The sequence below is a fragment of the Sinocyclocheilus anshuiensis genome, unplaced genomic scaffold (genome assembly GCF_001515605.1).
Source record: "Sinocyclocheilus anshuiensis isolate Anshui unplaced genomic scaffold, SAMN03320099.WGS_v1.1 scaffold737, whole genome shotgun sequence".
In the NCBI taxonomy this organism is placed as follows: Eukaryota; Metazoa; Chordata; class Actinopteri; order Cypriniformes; family Cyprinidae; genus Sinocyclocheilus; species Sinocyclocheilus anshuiensis.
In genome coordinates, this window is record NW_015540908.1 from 552,698 (window position 1) to 569,248 (window position 16,551).

General features: G+C 40.2%; 1 protein-coding gene across 1 annotated transcript in view; it reads left to right on the plus strand.

The window, feature by feature from the left end:
* The window catches only part of LOC107689171 (plectin-like), an 85,065-nt gene extending 71,252 nt beyond the window's left edge, over nt 1-13,813 (plus strand). The window contains exons 33-37 of the mRNA XM_016487094.1: nt 1,564-4,917; nt 5,150-9,482; nt 9,841-12,559; nt 12,789-12,893; nt 13,032-13,813. Of these exons, the coding sequence (XP_016342580.1) occupies nt 1,564-4,917; nt 5,150-9,482; nt 9,841-11,624 (9,471 nt within the window). The 3' untranslated portion in view covers nt 11,625-12,559; nt 12,789-12,893; nt 13,032-13,813. The remainder of the gene's footprint in view (nt 1-1,563; nt 4,918-5,149; nt 9,483-9,840; nt 12,560-12,788; nt 12,894-13,031) is intronic.
* Nucleotides 13,814-16,551: the final 2,738 nt, after the last annotated feature.

Here is a 16,551-nt window from a genome sequence, read left to right on the forward strand (position 1 = left end):
ATATTTATGAAAAAAAAAAAAAGTGTTGGCCCCCTTCCTGATTTCTTATTTGTTTGCATGTTTGTCACACTTTAATGTTTCAGATCATCAAACAAATTTAAATATTAGTCAAAGATAACACAAGTAAACACAACATGCAGTTTTTAAATGAAGGTGTGTTCACTTGTGTTATCTTTTACTAATATTTAAATTTGTTTGATGATCTGAAACATTAAAGTGTGACAAACATGCAAACAAATAAGAAATCAGGAAGGGGGCCAACACTTTTTCACACCACTGTATATGGTATAGGTGTAAATAATCTTATTTGAGAATCAGATTCCTACTGCCCTTATATGTTATATTTTAAGGTAATTTTTAGATCATGATATTTTCATACTAAGCTTTCCTCTTTATCTGTCGATAAGGACCTGCATGTCTGCCTGAATCATTGCTTTTAACACTTATAGCTCATTTTCCATTGCTAACTAGAGTACTTGCTTGCACTGTTGGTATTTAGTTGTTCTGTTTTTCTCACCATTTTTTCAGGCCACCAAATCAAGTTCTCATTCTTAACAATGATAAATTTTTTTTTTTTAACACACTAGTAGTTTGCATTAATTGTGTGCTAAGTTTTCATCCAGTCATTTAGTTTATAGCAACAGCATATTGATTATATTCTATATTTTTCTGCAGAGCTTTTTTTTTTTTTAAATCACTTTGTTCAACTGGAATGTAGTAAATGATTTTTATAGTGCTACCATTTAGGAGCATCTCCCTCGCATGTTATGAGAGTGTAGTGTTATAAACCAATGTCTTGTGTCTCCATACATTAATTATATCATCTTACCATAACCCAAATGATTGCATATTATTTTTGACTGTTAATTTACCTTAACCCCATTTGTCATGATTGCATCTAAGCCTGTCTTTCTTTGAGCCAAATAATCATCTTAACACTTAAAGAATTAGTTCACTGAAAAATGCAAATTTTTGTCATCATTCGCTCATCCTGATGTTATTCCAAACCCTAAATGTCTGTCTTGCTTCCATGGAACACAAAAGAGAAACATTTAATAATGAATAGGATTATTTACTTACTTATTTATTTACATACTTTCAAGCTTCAAAAGTCATGAAACATAATAACAGTCGTCCATAAAACGTGTGTGTTGTCTTCCTAGATTTCTGAAGATATTCAATTAGGTTAAAATTTTAATCGCTATTCAGTGAAAAATATTCTAGTGAATAGCAACTTGCTGATTGATGATCTGCTCTGGACGTTTGACATCTGCTGTTATCATTTACTTTTATTATGTTAAAAAGAGTGGCCGAGATACATACAGTATGTATATATGTATACGTATGTGTGTGTGTATGTGTATATATATATATATATCACACACATCACTTTTTGTGTTCTATGGAAGAAAGTTAAAATATAATATCAAGTCAATACCGTTTTGTAATGACAGGGTGAGTAAATAATAACAGAATTTTCATTTTTGGGTAAACTACTCCTTTAACACCTCGTCATGCTTAATCTTAATCATCTTTCTTTACGATTTACTTCCACTAATACAGAAAGCTACTGAGAAACTAAAAGCAGAAGAGAGGAAAAAAATGGCTGAGATGCAGGCAGAGTTAGAGAAACAGAAGCAGCTAGCTGAAGCTCATGCCAAGGCCATTGCCAAAGCGGAGAAAGAGGCACAGGAGCTCAAGCTCATGATGCAAGAGGAGGTTAGCAAACGAGAGATTGTTGCTGTGGATGCTGAAAGGCAAAAACAGAACATCCAGCTGGAGCTGCACGAGCTCAAAAACCTCTCCGAACAACAGATCAAATCAAAGAGCCAACAAGTGGAGGAGGCTTTACAAAGCCGGGTTAAGATAGAGGAAGAGATCCGCATCATAAGACTTCAGCTGGAAACTACATTGAAGCAAAAGTCCACTGCAGAGGATGAGCTCAGACAGCTTAGAGACAAGGCTGCAGAGGCGGAGAGACTTCGCAAAGCTGCTCAGGAAGAGGCTGAGAAACTTCACAAGCAGGTTAACGAGGAGACTCAGAAGAAGCGGATGGCGGAGGAAGAGTTGAAGCTGAAGTCTGAAACAGAGAAAGAGGCTGCCAGGCAGAAGCAGAAAGCCCTGGATGACCTTGCGAAGCTCAAGATGCAGGCAGAGGAGGCAGAAAGACACATGAAGCAGGCTGAGATCGAGAAAGACAGACAAATCAAGCTCGCTCAAGACGTAGCTCAGAAAAGTGCTGCTGCTGAGCTGCAGAGCAAGCGCATGTCCTTTGTCGAGAAGACATCCAAACTTGAGGAGTCGCTCCGAGAGAAGCACGGGACTGTCGTGCAACTGCAGGAGGAGGCAGAACGCCTCAAGAAGCAACAGGAAGAGGCAGACAAAGCAAGGGAGGAGGCTGAGAAGGAGCTTGAAAAGTGGAGGCAAAAAGCCAATGAAGCCCTTCGTCTAAGGCTCCAGGCAGAGGAAGAAGCCCACAAAAAGACTCTTGCACAGGAAGATGCTGAAAAACAGAAAGACGAGGCTGAGCGTGAGGCCAAAAAACGGGCCAAAGCTGAAGAGTCTGCCCTGAAACAGAAAGACATGGCCGAGCAAGAGCTGGAGCGGCAGAGGAAGCTGGCAGAGAGCACAGCGCAACAGAAGCTATCCGCAGAGCAGGAGCTGATCCGCTTGAGGGCTGATTTTGATCATGCCGAGCAACAGAGATCACTGCTCGATGATGAACTGTACCGTCTAAAGAATGAGGTTAGTGCTGCAGAGCAGCAGCGGAAGCAGCTTGAAGATGAGCTTTCCAAAGTTAGAAGTGAAATGGACATACTTTTGCAACTGAAGTCTAAAGCTGAAAAGGACAGCATGTCCACCACTGAAAAGAGTAAACAACTCTTGGAAGCTGAAGCTGCTAAACTGAGGGATCTTGCAGACGAAGCAGCCAAGCTCCGTGCCATTGCTGAAGAGGCAAAGAGACAGAGGCAGGTGGCTGAGGAAGAAGCAGCGAGACAGAGAGCGGAAGCTGAGAGAATTCTCAAAGAGAAACTTGCTGCCATTAATGAGGCCACTCGCTTGAAAACTGAAGCAGAGATTGCTCTAAAAGAAAAAGAGGCAGAAAATGAACGCCTGAGAAGGAAAGCTGAGGATGAGGCTTACCAGAGAAAAGCTCTTGAAGATCAGGCAAGCCAGCACAAGCAAGACATTGATCAGAAGATCGAACAACTCAAGAAGTCCTCTGAAATGGAATTAGACAGACAGAAATCAATTGTGGATGAAACTCTCAAACAGAAAAGAATAGTTGAAGAGGAGATTCGTATCTTGAAAGTGAACTTTGAGAAGGCTTCATCTGGCAAGCTTGATTTGGAGCTTGAACTGAATAAGCTGAAGAATATTGCAGAGGAAACACAACAAAGCAAACTGCGAGCTGAAGAGGAAGCCGAGAAGCTGCGCAAGCTTGCCCTTGAAGAAGAAAACAGAAGAAGGGAGGCTGAAGAAAAACTTAAAAAGATTACTGCCGCAGAGCAGGAAGCAGCTCGACAGCGCCAGGTTGCTCAAGAAGAAGTGGAGCGTCTCAAAAGGAAAGCTGATGAGGCCAGAAAGCAAAAAGAAGATGCTGATAAAGAAGCTGAGAGGCAAATACTCGCTGCAAAAGAGGCTGCTGAGAAAGCAATTACAGCTGAGCAGCAAGTCCAAAGTGTTCTTGTTCAGCAGAAAGAGGACAGCCTAGTACAGAAAAGGCTCAAGGAGGAGTTTGAGAAAGCCAAAAAGCTTGCCCAAGAAGCGGAAAAGGCCAAAGAAAAGGCAGAGAAAGAGGCTGCCCTCCTCCGCCAACAAGCAGAAGATGCAGAGCATCAGCGTCAGGCTGCTGAGGTTGAGGCAGCCAATCAGGCCAAAGCCCAAGAAGCCGCTGAGAGGCTCAGAAAAGAGGCAGAGCTAGAGGCAGAAAAGCGTGCCCAGGCAGAGGCAGCAGCACTGAAACAGAAACAGCTAGCTGATGAGGAGATGGCTAGGCACAAGACACTTGCAGAGCAGACACTTAAGCAGAAGTCTCAGGTTGAGCAAGAGCTCGCTAAAGTGAAACTGCGGTTGGATGAGACAGACAAACAGAAGACTCTCCTAGATGATGAGCTTCATCGCCTAAAGGACGAGGTCAGTGATGCTGTTAAACAGAAAGCCCAGGTAGAGGAGGAACTGTTCAAGGTCAAGATTCAAATGGAGGAGCTCATCAAACTCAAGCTCAGAATTGAAGAGGAGAACCAACGTCTCATCCAGAAGGACAAAGATAATACTCAAAAATTCTTGGCTGAGGAGGCTGAGAACATGAAAAAACTTGCAGAGGATGCTGCCAGGCTCAGCATTGAGGCCCAGGAGACTGCTCGCATGAGACATATTGCAGAGACTGACCTTGCCGAGCAAAGAGCACTTGCTGAAAAGATGCTTAAAGAAAAGATGCAAGCCATTCAGGAGGCCTCTAAACTTAGAGCAGAGGCAGAAATGCTACAGAGACAGAAAGACCTTGCCCAAGAGCAAGCTCAAAAGCTGCTTGAAGACAGACAACTGATGCAGCAACGGCTTGAGGAGGAAACTGAGGGCTTCCAAAAATCGTTGGAGGCTGAGCGCAGAAGACAGTTGGAGATAACAGCTGAGGCAGAGAAACTTAGACTTCAGGTGTCCCAGCTCAGTGATGCTCAGTCTAGAGCTGAGGAGGAAGCCAAGAAATTCAAGAAGCAGGCAGATGAGATTAATGCCCGACTTCATGAGACCGAGCTTGCCACCAAAGAGAAAATGACAACTGTTGAAACATTTGAAATACAGAGATTGGGCAGTAACAAAGAATCAGATGACTTGCGCAAAGCCATTGCTGATCTTGAGAAAGAGAAGTCAAAATTGAAAAAAGAGGCTGAAGAGTTACAGAAAAAGTCCAAAGAGGTATTGTGTAAAAGATGGCATAAATTGCTGCTCATGTCATTGTTAACACTCTCTCCGAAAACTAACATTGCTTTAAATCAGTTCCTTTTTTGTTACAAATGTTCCAATCTTTGATTATATTCCCTAATGATTTCTCATTAATCTTAAAATGGATATTTACATCTTGAAAATTATTTGTCTGAATGCTTTTTTAACATTGTTTTAACTTTGTTAATTGTTTCTTCTTTTACAGATGGCGAATGCTCAGCAAGAACAAATTAAACAGGAGAAAACATTTCTCCAACAGACATTTATGTCAGAAAAGGAGATGCTGCTGAAGAAGGAAAAACAAATTGAGGATGAAAAAAAGAGGTTAGAGAGCCAATTTGAAGAAGAGGTCAAAAAGTCAAAAGCCCTTAAGGATGAGCAGGAACGTCAAAGAAAACAAATGGAGGATGAGAAGAATAAACTGAAGGCCACTATGGATGCTGCTCTGATAAAACAGAAAGAGGCTGAACAAGAGATGCTTAACAAGCAAAAAGAGATGCAAGAACTTGAGAGGAAAAGGCTTGAACAAGAAAGGGTTCTTGCTGAGGAAAACCAGAAACTGCGTGAGAAACTTCAGCAGCTTGAGGTTGCTCAAAAAATCACCCAGGAGATTCACATCCAGACAGAATGCAAAAAAGTCCTCAATGGTCAAAGTATTTCTGATGAAGTTGACAGCACACATGGCTTCTCTCCATTATCCTTCGATGGCATTCGTGAGAAGGTGCCTGCAAGTAGACTTTTTGAAATAGGACTTTTAAGCAAAATGGATTATGATAAGCTCCAGAGCGGTGACACCACAGTCAAAGAACTCAGCCAGACAGACAAACTTAAAACAGTTCTTCGGGGCAAGAACTGCATTGGTGGCCTGCTTGTGCATCCAAATCAAAAAATGCCCATCTATCAAGCCGTCAAGGAGAAGAAGATTGCTCCTGGGACGGGGCTAGTGCTGCTGGAGGCACAGGCTGCTTCTGGATACATAATAGACCCAGTTAAAAACAAGAAACTCTCTGTCAATGAGGCAGTTAAAGAGGGTCTAATTGGACCTGAACTTCACAACAAGATGCTGTCTGCGGAGAGAGCTGTCACTGGCTACAAGGATCCATACACAGAGGCAAAGATCTCCCTCTTTGAAGCTATGAAGAAGGGTCTCATTGGGGAGGATCATGCCATCAGGTTGCTTGAGGCTCAGATAGCAACAGGTGGCATTATTGATCCGGTCAATAGTCATCGTGTGCCAAATGAAATAGCTTATAAGCAGGGTCAGTTTGATGCAGCCACCAATAAAATCCTACAAAATCCAACAGACGAAGTCAAGGGATTCTATGATCCAAACACCCAAGAAAATCTGATGTACCAACAGCTACTAGAAAGGTGTGTGACTGATCCAGGAACAGGACTTCTACTTTTGCCTATTTCTGAGGAGGCTGCTCAAAATGCCAGGATATTCACAGATGAGGAAACAAGAGATGTGTTTGACAAGACAACTGTGTCTGTGCCATTCGGCCGTTTTAAAGGAAAGACTGTGACCATATGGGAGATTATAAACTCTGAGTACTTCACTGAAGACCAGAAAAAAGATCTTATCCGCCAGTACAAAACGGGAAAAATTACAGTTGAAAAGATCATCAAAATTGTCCTAACTGTGGCAGAGGAAAAAGAGAAAAAGAATGAGCTTGCCTTTAATGGCCTGAGAGCACCTGTACCTGCTACAAAACTTCTTGAATCAAAAGTTATTGACAAAGATCTCTATAACAAGTTGCAGAAAGGACAACTGCTGGTAAAAGACGTGTCTGAGATGGAGCATGTGCGCAATGCCTTGAAAGGCTCTAACTGCATTGCTGGAATAATTATTGACTCAACCAAACAAACAATGTCCCTTTATGATGCCATGAAAAGAGACATGATGAGACCTGGGCCTGCTCTTAATCTCTTGGAAGCACAAGCTGCCACGGGATATGTCATAGATCCTGTTAAAAACCAAAAACTTACAGTAGATGAGGCTGTCAAAGCAGGTGTTGTTGGTCCAGAATTTCATGAAAAACTGCTGTCTGCAGAGAGAGCTGTCACAGGCTATAAAGATCCTTACACTGGAAAAACAATTTCTCTGTTCGAGGCTATGAAGAAAGACCTGATCATGAAGGAACAAGGAATTCGACTGCTTGACGCACAACTGGCAACCGGAGGCATCATTGATCCTGTTCAAAGTCACCGTATTCCACATGACATTGCCTGCACAAAGGGCTGCTTTGATGATGCAACCCAGAAGTTTTTGAGCAGCCCAAGTGATGAAGTTAAGGGATACTTTGACCCAAACACTCAGGAATATCTCACATATCCACAGCTTTATAAACGATGTGTCACTGACAAAAAGACTGGCCTTCACCTTCTGCCTTTGTCTGAACAAGCTATCAATGCCAAAGAGGAGATGAAGTACACTGATGCCCAGACCAAAGACGCAATGACTCAGGCAACTGTTGAACTTCAAAGTGGACCATTCAAAGGGAGAAAAGTTACCTTATGGGAGCTCATTATCTCTGACTATATCACTGAAGAGCAAAGGCTTGACCTAATAAGGCAATACAGATCTGGGAAAATGACAATTGAGAAGATTATAAAGGTTTTAATTGAAATTGTTACTAAGAAAGATGCCAAGAAACAAGAAGAGGGCTGCTTTAAGGGACTTAGGGCGCCAGTTCCAGCCAAGTCATTATTTGACTCCAAAATCATTGATAAGTCTACCTATGATTTGCTGGAACAAGGTAAAAAGACTCCAAAAGAGGTCAGCAAAAACGCTTCAGTCAACAAGTATCTCCAAGGCTCTGAGAGCATTGGTGGACTTTACCTTGAGCCTACAAAAGAGAAAGTTAGCATCTACCAAGCAATGAAAAGGAAATTCCTCAGACAGAACACAGGTATTGCCTTGCTTGAAGCTCAAGCTGCCACAGGATTCATTGTGGATCCATCAAGAAATGAATGTCTCACTGTGGATGATGCTGTTAAAGCAGGTCTTGTTGGCCCAGAGCTTCATGAGAAACTTCTCTCTGCTGAAAAAGCTGTCACTGGATATAAAGACCCATTCACAGGCAATAAGATCTCCCTATATCAAGCCATGGACAAAGACCTCATCCCCAAAGAACATGCCATGCCTCTCTTGGAGGCACAACTGGCATCTGGTGGAATTATTGATCCAGTAAACAGTCATCGTATTCCTGTTGAGACTGCAATCCAGCGTGGATATGTTACCAAACAGCTGGCTAACAGCATTGCTGAAAGCAAGTACTTCTCTGACCCTGCATCTGATGAGAACGTATCATACAAACAGTTGAAAGACAAGTGCATGGCAGATCCTGATACAGGCTTACATCTACTAAAGCTCTCCAAACCACAGGCCCCAACGGTTGTGGAGAAGACATACCTTTACAGTGAAGAACAAACCCAGAGTGATCTATCCAATACCCAGATTGACCTACCCATTGAAGGTCAGGGCTCTATGTCTCTCTGGGATGTCATGAATTCAAATCTACTACCTGAAGATCAGAGGGCTCGGGTTCTAGAAGAATATCGTTCTGGCAACATAACAAAGGAACGAATGATTATCATTATAATTGAGATTCTGGAGCAGAGAGAGATCATTAAAGGGGGGAGCACCCAGACCGGCAGCACAAGTAGACGTCAAATCACTATTGAAGATCTCTACAATGCCCGTATCATCGACCTTGAGACTTACAACCTGCTGAAGAAAGAGAATAAGACTATGCGTGATGTCATGGATATGCAAAGAGTTAAACAATATTTGTATGGAACTGGCAGTGTTGCTGGTGTGGTGACTGATTCAAATTCCAAGATGAGCATTTATCAAGCAATGAAGAGAGAGCTGATGAAGCCAGACATTGCAATGGCCCTCTTGGAGGCTCAAGCAGCCACTGGATTCATTATTGATCCTGTCAGGAATGAAATGCTCACTGTAGATGAAGCAGTGCGTAAAGGCGTGGTGGGCCCAGAACTTCATGATAAGCTCCTGTCTGCAGAGAGAGCAGTCACTGGCTATAAGGATCCATATAGTGGAAAGGTGGTCTCCCTCTTCCAAGCAATGAAAAAGGACCTTGTCCCAGAGGACTATGCCCTAAGGCTCCTTGAAGCACAAACAGCAACAGGCGGTATCATTGATCCAGAATATAACTTCCACTTGCCAACAGAGATTGCCACACAACGTGGATATATTAACAAAGAGACAAATGAAAAGCTCTCAGACGAGGTTAAGGGATTTGTAGACCCATTGAATGATGAAAAAGTTTCATATTCTCAGCTTCTAAAAAGATGCAAGGTAGACAAAGATGGGCAATATCTGTTGTCTCTAGGAGACAAAAGACTGCTCTTCAAAGGTCTCAGAAAAGAAATAACAATAGAAGAGTTATTCCGCTCAAAAATCATCGATGAACAAACAGTCAGCAAGCTTAATGAGGGATTACTTACAGTGGAGGAGGTGAGCAATAGCTTGCGAAAATATCTTGAGGGCTCAAGCTGTATTGCTGGCGTGTTTGTGGAGTCTACTAAAGACCGACTCTCTATCTACCAAGCCATGAAAAAGAATATGATCAGGCCAGGCACTGCTTTCGAGTTGCTGGAAGCTCAAGCAGCCACAGGTTATATCATTGACCCTATCAAGAACCTCAAGTTAACTGTAAATGAAGCAGTCAAGATGGGAATCGTCGGTCCAGAGTTCAAAGATAAGCTCCTGTCTGCTGAGAGGGCTGTGACTGGCTATAAAGATCCTTATACAGGCAAAATGATCTCCCTGTTCCAGGCTATGAAAAAGGGCCTGATTTTGAGAGACCATGGAATTCGTCTTCTCGAGGCCCAGATTGCTACTGAAGGAATCATTGACCCAGAGCAGAGTTGTGGAGTCTACTAAAGACCGACTCTCTATCTACCAAGCCATGAAAAAGAATATGATCAGGCCAGGCACTGCTTTCGAGTTGCTGGAAGCTCAAGCAGCCACAGGTTATATCATTGACCCTATCAAGAACCTCAAGTTAACTGTAAATGAAGCAGTCAAGATGGGAATCGTCGGTCCAGAGTTCAAAGATAAGCTCCTGTCTGCTGAGAGGGCTGTGACTGGCTATAAAGATCCTTATACAGGCAAAATGATCTCCCTGTTCCAGGCTATGAAAAAGGGCCTGATTTTGAGAGACCATGGAATTCGTCTTCTCGAGGCCCAGATTGCTACTGGAGGAATCATTGACCCAGAGCAGAGTCACCGATTGCCAGTTGAAGTGGCCTACAACCGAGGCTTTTTCGATGAGGAGATGAACGAGATCCTCAGTGACCCATCGGATGACACCAAGGGCTTCTTTGACCCAAACACCGAGGAGAATCTTACCTACTTGCAACTGATGGACAGGTGTATTGTCGACCCAGACACAGGTCTTGTGCTCTTGCTTCTTAAAGAAAAGAAACGCGAGAGAAAGACGTCTTCCAAATCCTCTGTTCGCAAACGCAGAGTCGTCATTGTTGATCCTGATTCGGGTAAAGAGATGTCTGTGTATGAAGCCTACCGCAAAGGACTAATTGACCATCAGACTTACCTTGAACTTTCAGAGCAAGAGTGTGAGTGGGAAGAAATCACAATGACATCATCAGAAGGGGTTGAAAAGTCTATACTCATTGACCGAAGATCAGGTCGACAGTATGACATTGATGATGCTATTGCAAGAGGTCTTATCGACCAGAGTGCAATTGAGCAGTACCGCGCTGGCACCCTCTCTATCACAGAATTTGGTGATATGTTATCTGGAAACATGAGTGGCTTCCGTTCCTGCTCCTCTTCATTTGGTTCCACCTCCTCTTATCCAATGAGCCCCATACCTTCCATCAAAACTCCTGCAACTGTATGGAATGATCCAACTGAGGAGACCGGTCCTGTGGCTGGAATCCTTGATACAGATAGCCTAGAAAAAGTTTCCATCACTGAAGCCATGCGTAGGAACTTAGTGGATTCTATATCTGGCCAGAGACTGTTGGAGGCACAGGCTTGCACTGGTGGCATAATAGACCCATCTACTGGAGATAAATTCTCAGTTGCCGAAGCCACAGAGAAGGGTCTTTTAGACAAGATAATGGTTGACAGACTCAACTTGGCCCAGAAAGCTTTCCATGGGTTTGAGGATCCTCGCACTAAAGTCAGAATGTCTGCTGCTCAGGCTCTCAAGAAAGGCTGGCTTTACTATGAGGCAGGGCAACGTTTCCTGGAAGTGCAGTATCTCACTGGTGGCCTTATTGAGCCGGAGGCTGAGGGACGAATCTCCCTAGAGGAGGCAATCAGGAAAGGTGCTATTGATGGCCGTACAGCACAAAAGCTCAGAGATGTGAGTGCTTACACAAAATACCTTACTTGCCCCAAAACCAAACTGAAGATCTCCTACAAAGATGCCATGGACAGAAGCATGGTTGAGGAGGGATCTGGCCTTAGGCTTCTGGAAGCATCATCAGTATCCAGTAAAGGTCTCTACAGTCCTTACAATGTCAGTGGTGCCGCATCTGCTTCTGGTTCTCGGTCTGGATCCAGGACAGGCTCTAGGTCAGGTTCAAGAAGAGGCAGCTTTGATGCTACTGGCTCTGGATTCAGCCTGAACTTCTCAACATCCTCATATACTTCCTCTGGTTACAGCCGCAGATTTTAAAGCCGGACCTCAAAACAAACCTACCACATGGTCCTGCAGCTTTCATTATCAATGCTGACTCTATACACTACAGTTAGATAAGACAGATAAAAAATAATCACTTTATTATGCTTTGCATGTGTTTGGTATAGGAAAATGCATTCCAAAAACTACCAGTATCTTTTTGTCTGGCAATGGTTAAGTTCCCATTTTATATATTTTAGAACTATTGCCTGGTTAGCTTTAATCATAGTTGTCTAATTTAGGTTTATTTCAGTTCATACATATATTGCATATTTTCAAAGTGATATTTTTCTTTTCTTGTTTTATACTAAGTACAGCATCTAAAATCAGGAAAAGTTCAAATACAACAAATTACATTTTGGAGATTTTTTTAAAATCAAACTCTGATTAGACTGTATTCAATATTACTTACTATTACATTTCTACATGTTATTTTACGAAATTATTTTTATACTTTTGTTTATTTAAGCATAATGTACCAGCAAAATATACCAAGTTTTACAAAAAAAGTAATTAGATTAAGAAAGAGTGTGGTTGTTTTTACATATTTGTATAGATTTGATGGATGGATATATTAGAGGATGCTAGCCATCATAGCAAATAAAAGTTGCCGCTGGTTTCAGAGAATATAAAAAAAAACACTACACCTATACATAAACACTAAAGGAGGAGCATGTACTTTGTACAACAAGCCAATTTTAATGTCCCCTAAAACTGGATGTTATTTTTGTTATGAAAGTCCATTTTTCATTTACTGGATCCAGTCCGTCTCCAAAGTCCTTTTAAAAAAAAAAAAAAAGGAGTCCTCAAGGCCCAGATTTACTGTCAGTCCTCCACTGATGTGATATCCAATGAAGATTTCAGATGGCTCAGGTGTCTGATCCATTCCTCACTCATAACATCTGGGCAGATCTGGATGAAATGTAGTACTTGTAAGTTGAACTAAATTTACATTTATTGCCGCTGTTTCCTAATGAGCACATTGATTTTACTTTTCTATATCATTTTTATTGTCTCAACACCTATCACCTTCTTTTTTAACAAATTGAATGCCATACTGTATGTCTGCTTATTCTAAAGGATTTTCTTGACAGCATTAAGCCATATAAAAGTTCTTGTGTCGTTTATAGTGTCTGTTTTGTCGTGTTCTTTCTCTCACAGAGATCATCGGTTACTAGATATGGACACCTTGATGATGCCTCACATTTGGTCTTGGATCTGGAGATGAATGGTGCTCATGAGAAGCCCACATTCTTAGACATTCAGGTATTTATTAAATATTCACCATCTCTCTATGATTTTGCATTGTATGCACCTATGTTTGATATTTTTGTTTCCCTTCACTGTTTTGTTGCCCTTTTGTCATTTTGTTGCTTCACAGTCTATTTTTAATGTTGTTTTTAGAGCCTCACTGAAGGTTTCCTCCTTCCATTGCATCTGCCATTTGCATGAAGACACTAGAGGCTAGGGCTACCTTGAAGTTTGCCTTGGATATCATATCAAGAACTGACACTTTAGTGGACTGCTCCTGTTTTCATCAGCTGGGAGCTGGACTTTGGAGTTTACACAAAATCATTCAAAACAACAAAATAATTGGATCCATTAAATTGATCTTAATGTGGACTTTTATGCAGAATCTCAGAGTTCTATTGCCTACATTGTTTCTAGCCCCAATATGAGTTTTTAAATAAAGCACTCAATGCATTAGATACAGTATGCAAACCATTGTTTTGCATTACACATTTACATAATACAAATAAATACTGATTACTTCTTTGACAATGTATTTAGGCTCATTTAGTGTACGGCAATTTAATTTTTCATTTGTACATTTCCTGTGCCAAAAAACAAAACAAAACATCTTTTTGGTCATTTCCTGCCTCCCATGTATTTCTTTGCTGGTTTTTATATTAATTGTAGTTGACTTGACTTTTTTCTTTCTTTTCTTTTTTTGATGTTGTATATGTAAAATATTTTTTGCATGTTTTACTAACTTGCTATAAAGTGTTCTAAAAAGATGAAGAATAGATTTTTGAATTTACACCAATATATGGAAGATTATATGACTAAAAGATGTATGAAATACTAACTGGTGGATGAACTTTTTCCTTACGAGATAGTGGTAATAAAGAGTGAGTTAATAGCACTATACTCAAGTGTAAATAAATATTATTTTGGAAAGATCACTTCCAGACTTTGTAGAGTTTGTGTTTTATCTTTTATCTTGTGTTTAATCTAAATGATCATCCATGCCACTATGACATTCCAATATATAAACAGTACAGTACACATATTTCTAGCAATCATATATCAGAATACTTTTACAAAGTAAGCAGTTAAAGAACAAAGATGAGTAATCACCAGACTGTTTAAACATACAGACAGGAAGTATGGTGCTGATTAGAGAAGCAGTCAGTATTCAGTGGATGCTGTCCTCTGGTGGTAGGGAGGTTGAATGACAGGCTCAGATGACATTATGTTAAATCTGTAGGATGAAAGACAGAACCCAGAAGGAGACACATTTATGGATGGTCTGCCTTTGTGTCATTCCACTGCCGACAGCCTCTCTGGACCTCCTGCATTAACTGTGCCCATGATGCATGATGGCGGCTCTATGGTATGTCTTCAGATCAGCAGTGATATATCATTATTTTTTTAATTAATTTTGAAAAGTCTAGCTGAGTGCAATATTCATATATATGAAATAATATGCAAATGATAGTGAATTGTGAATGAATCAATAAGTATGTGCTTGTTGTGGTGTAATAAGCGTGTGTTCGGTTGGTGTCCCTCTGTTTCAGGAAGCAGCTGCTCAGAAAGGAAGACGGTATGGGTAAACTAAACATATAATGTTCATTTCCCATTTTATATTTTCATTTAATAATAAACCCCATATATTTTTCAATTAAATTCCACAAATGTAATGCGTTAAGGCTGTAGGTCATGTCTGAGCTAAAGTCTAATAGTGTCATTTATATTATATTATATTATATTATATTATATTATATTATATTTATTATAGGAGATGAGCGAGGGGGGTTATCATGATTATGTTTTACCACTAAAAAAAAATCCATAAAATTTATGGAAAAAAAATGGCAGCTGTGGTTGCCGAAATTTTACCGTAAAAAATACGGTAGCAACATTTTAGGTTTTACGGTTTTAACTTAAATTTACAGTTAAATACCATAATTTCATATAACAACTGATATAATGTTAATATACCAACCTATTGAAGTACTGAAATCTGTTTTATACCGTTGTAATACACTGATAACCACCAAAAGATGGTGATGAGAAAGTCACATGATGAACCAAAGCCCATCACAAGCAGCTTTTAAATAATAACATATATAGAAGGTGCACAGTGTCATTCACACAAACACTAAACACCATCACGGTAACACACATGAAACTGAAATAATGCAATAAACATTCATTTAACAACATTAGGTGTAACACACAACCCTAATATACAAAACTGATAAGAAAAAACTAAGAAGAAACAGTTATTTCAACAAAAAAAACATTACATTTGAAATGTAACGCAGGGAATTCTGGGAATGTCAATTTACGGTTATTCACTGTAAATTATACGGTCTTTTTCACTTACAAAACGGTATACTACCGTAAAATTACATGTAATGTCCAATACAGTTTTTCACCGTATATAGTAGGGGAATTTAACAGGTTTTTACTGTAGCATTTTTACAGTATTTTACCGTTAAATTCACAACCATTTTTTACAGTATAAATATGTCAAACCTTTTTCCATTGAATTCATCATTACAGTTATGATTTATAGGCTTTAACCCATTCATGGAGATTTCACCTAAACTGCTATATATTATTGACATATTAATATTACTGACATTAATTACTGACATTGACAAGATGCAAGCTCTGCTAGTGTTGATTATATTAAAATGGAGCAGAATTTCATGTTGTGCTAAAATCCATGATATAACAGCTATGATACACCTGCTAACCATATGCCTGATAAAAATCCAGACTAAAGCAACCTAGACTGATTTGCTGGTCTTAGCTGTGCGCTCTTCAGCTGCTGAAACTGGGAGACCAGCTAGACAGTCAAGACCAGACAGAACCAGCTAAGACCAGCAAACCATCTCAGGCTGCTTTTTTTCTTCTTCTTCTTCCAGCAGGACTTTTCACATCTTTTTGTTGTCTTCTAGCAGAAAGACAACATTACATTGATTAATTTGTGCCCTGTGTGAATTTTATGAAATTATTAAGGCACGGAGGCTGTGCTGAATATAGTCACTCCACTCTCTGTCATGTCTAACAATATACTATATTCACAATACAGCACAGCCTTGTATACAATACTGTTTAATTATCTATTCTATTCTATTCTATTCTATTCTATTATGACACACTAAAGGGCCTGTTGTCAAAATCTTGTTTTCTTTTGAACTGGGTAATAAAAGACAGATTAACTACATACACTAGTCAACAAACCAGACAACAATAGACAGAAAAATATCCATAAAATATAAAGACATTAGAAGAAGAAAAAAAAAACGATAACACTTCAGTATAGGGACCAATTCTCACTATTAACTAGTTGCTTATTAGCATGCATATTATTAGTGCATGACCATATTCTACATCCCTAATCCTGCCCAATACCTATTTAACAACCACCTTACTAACTATTAATAAGCAGCAAATTAGGACTTCATTGAAGCAAAAGTCTTAGTTAATGGTTTGTTAATGGCCCATGAAAATAATATATATTTGGTATTCATTTTTGAGCTTCTTTTGAGCTGCTTCTTTGTCACCAGTCTTCCCACTGTATATGTGAGGTGAATGTGTTCTTGTACTGTTGCTAGGATGGATTCAGAGGAGTGGAGTCAGTGGCAGAGTGAGTTCAGAGGGCAGATCAGGGCTCTGCGACACTGGC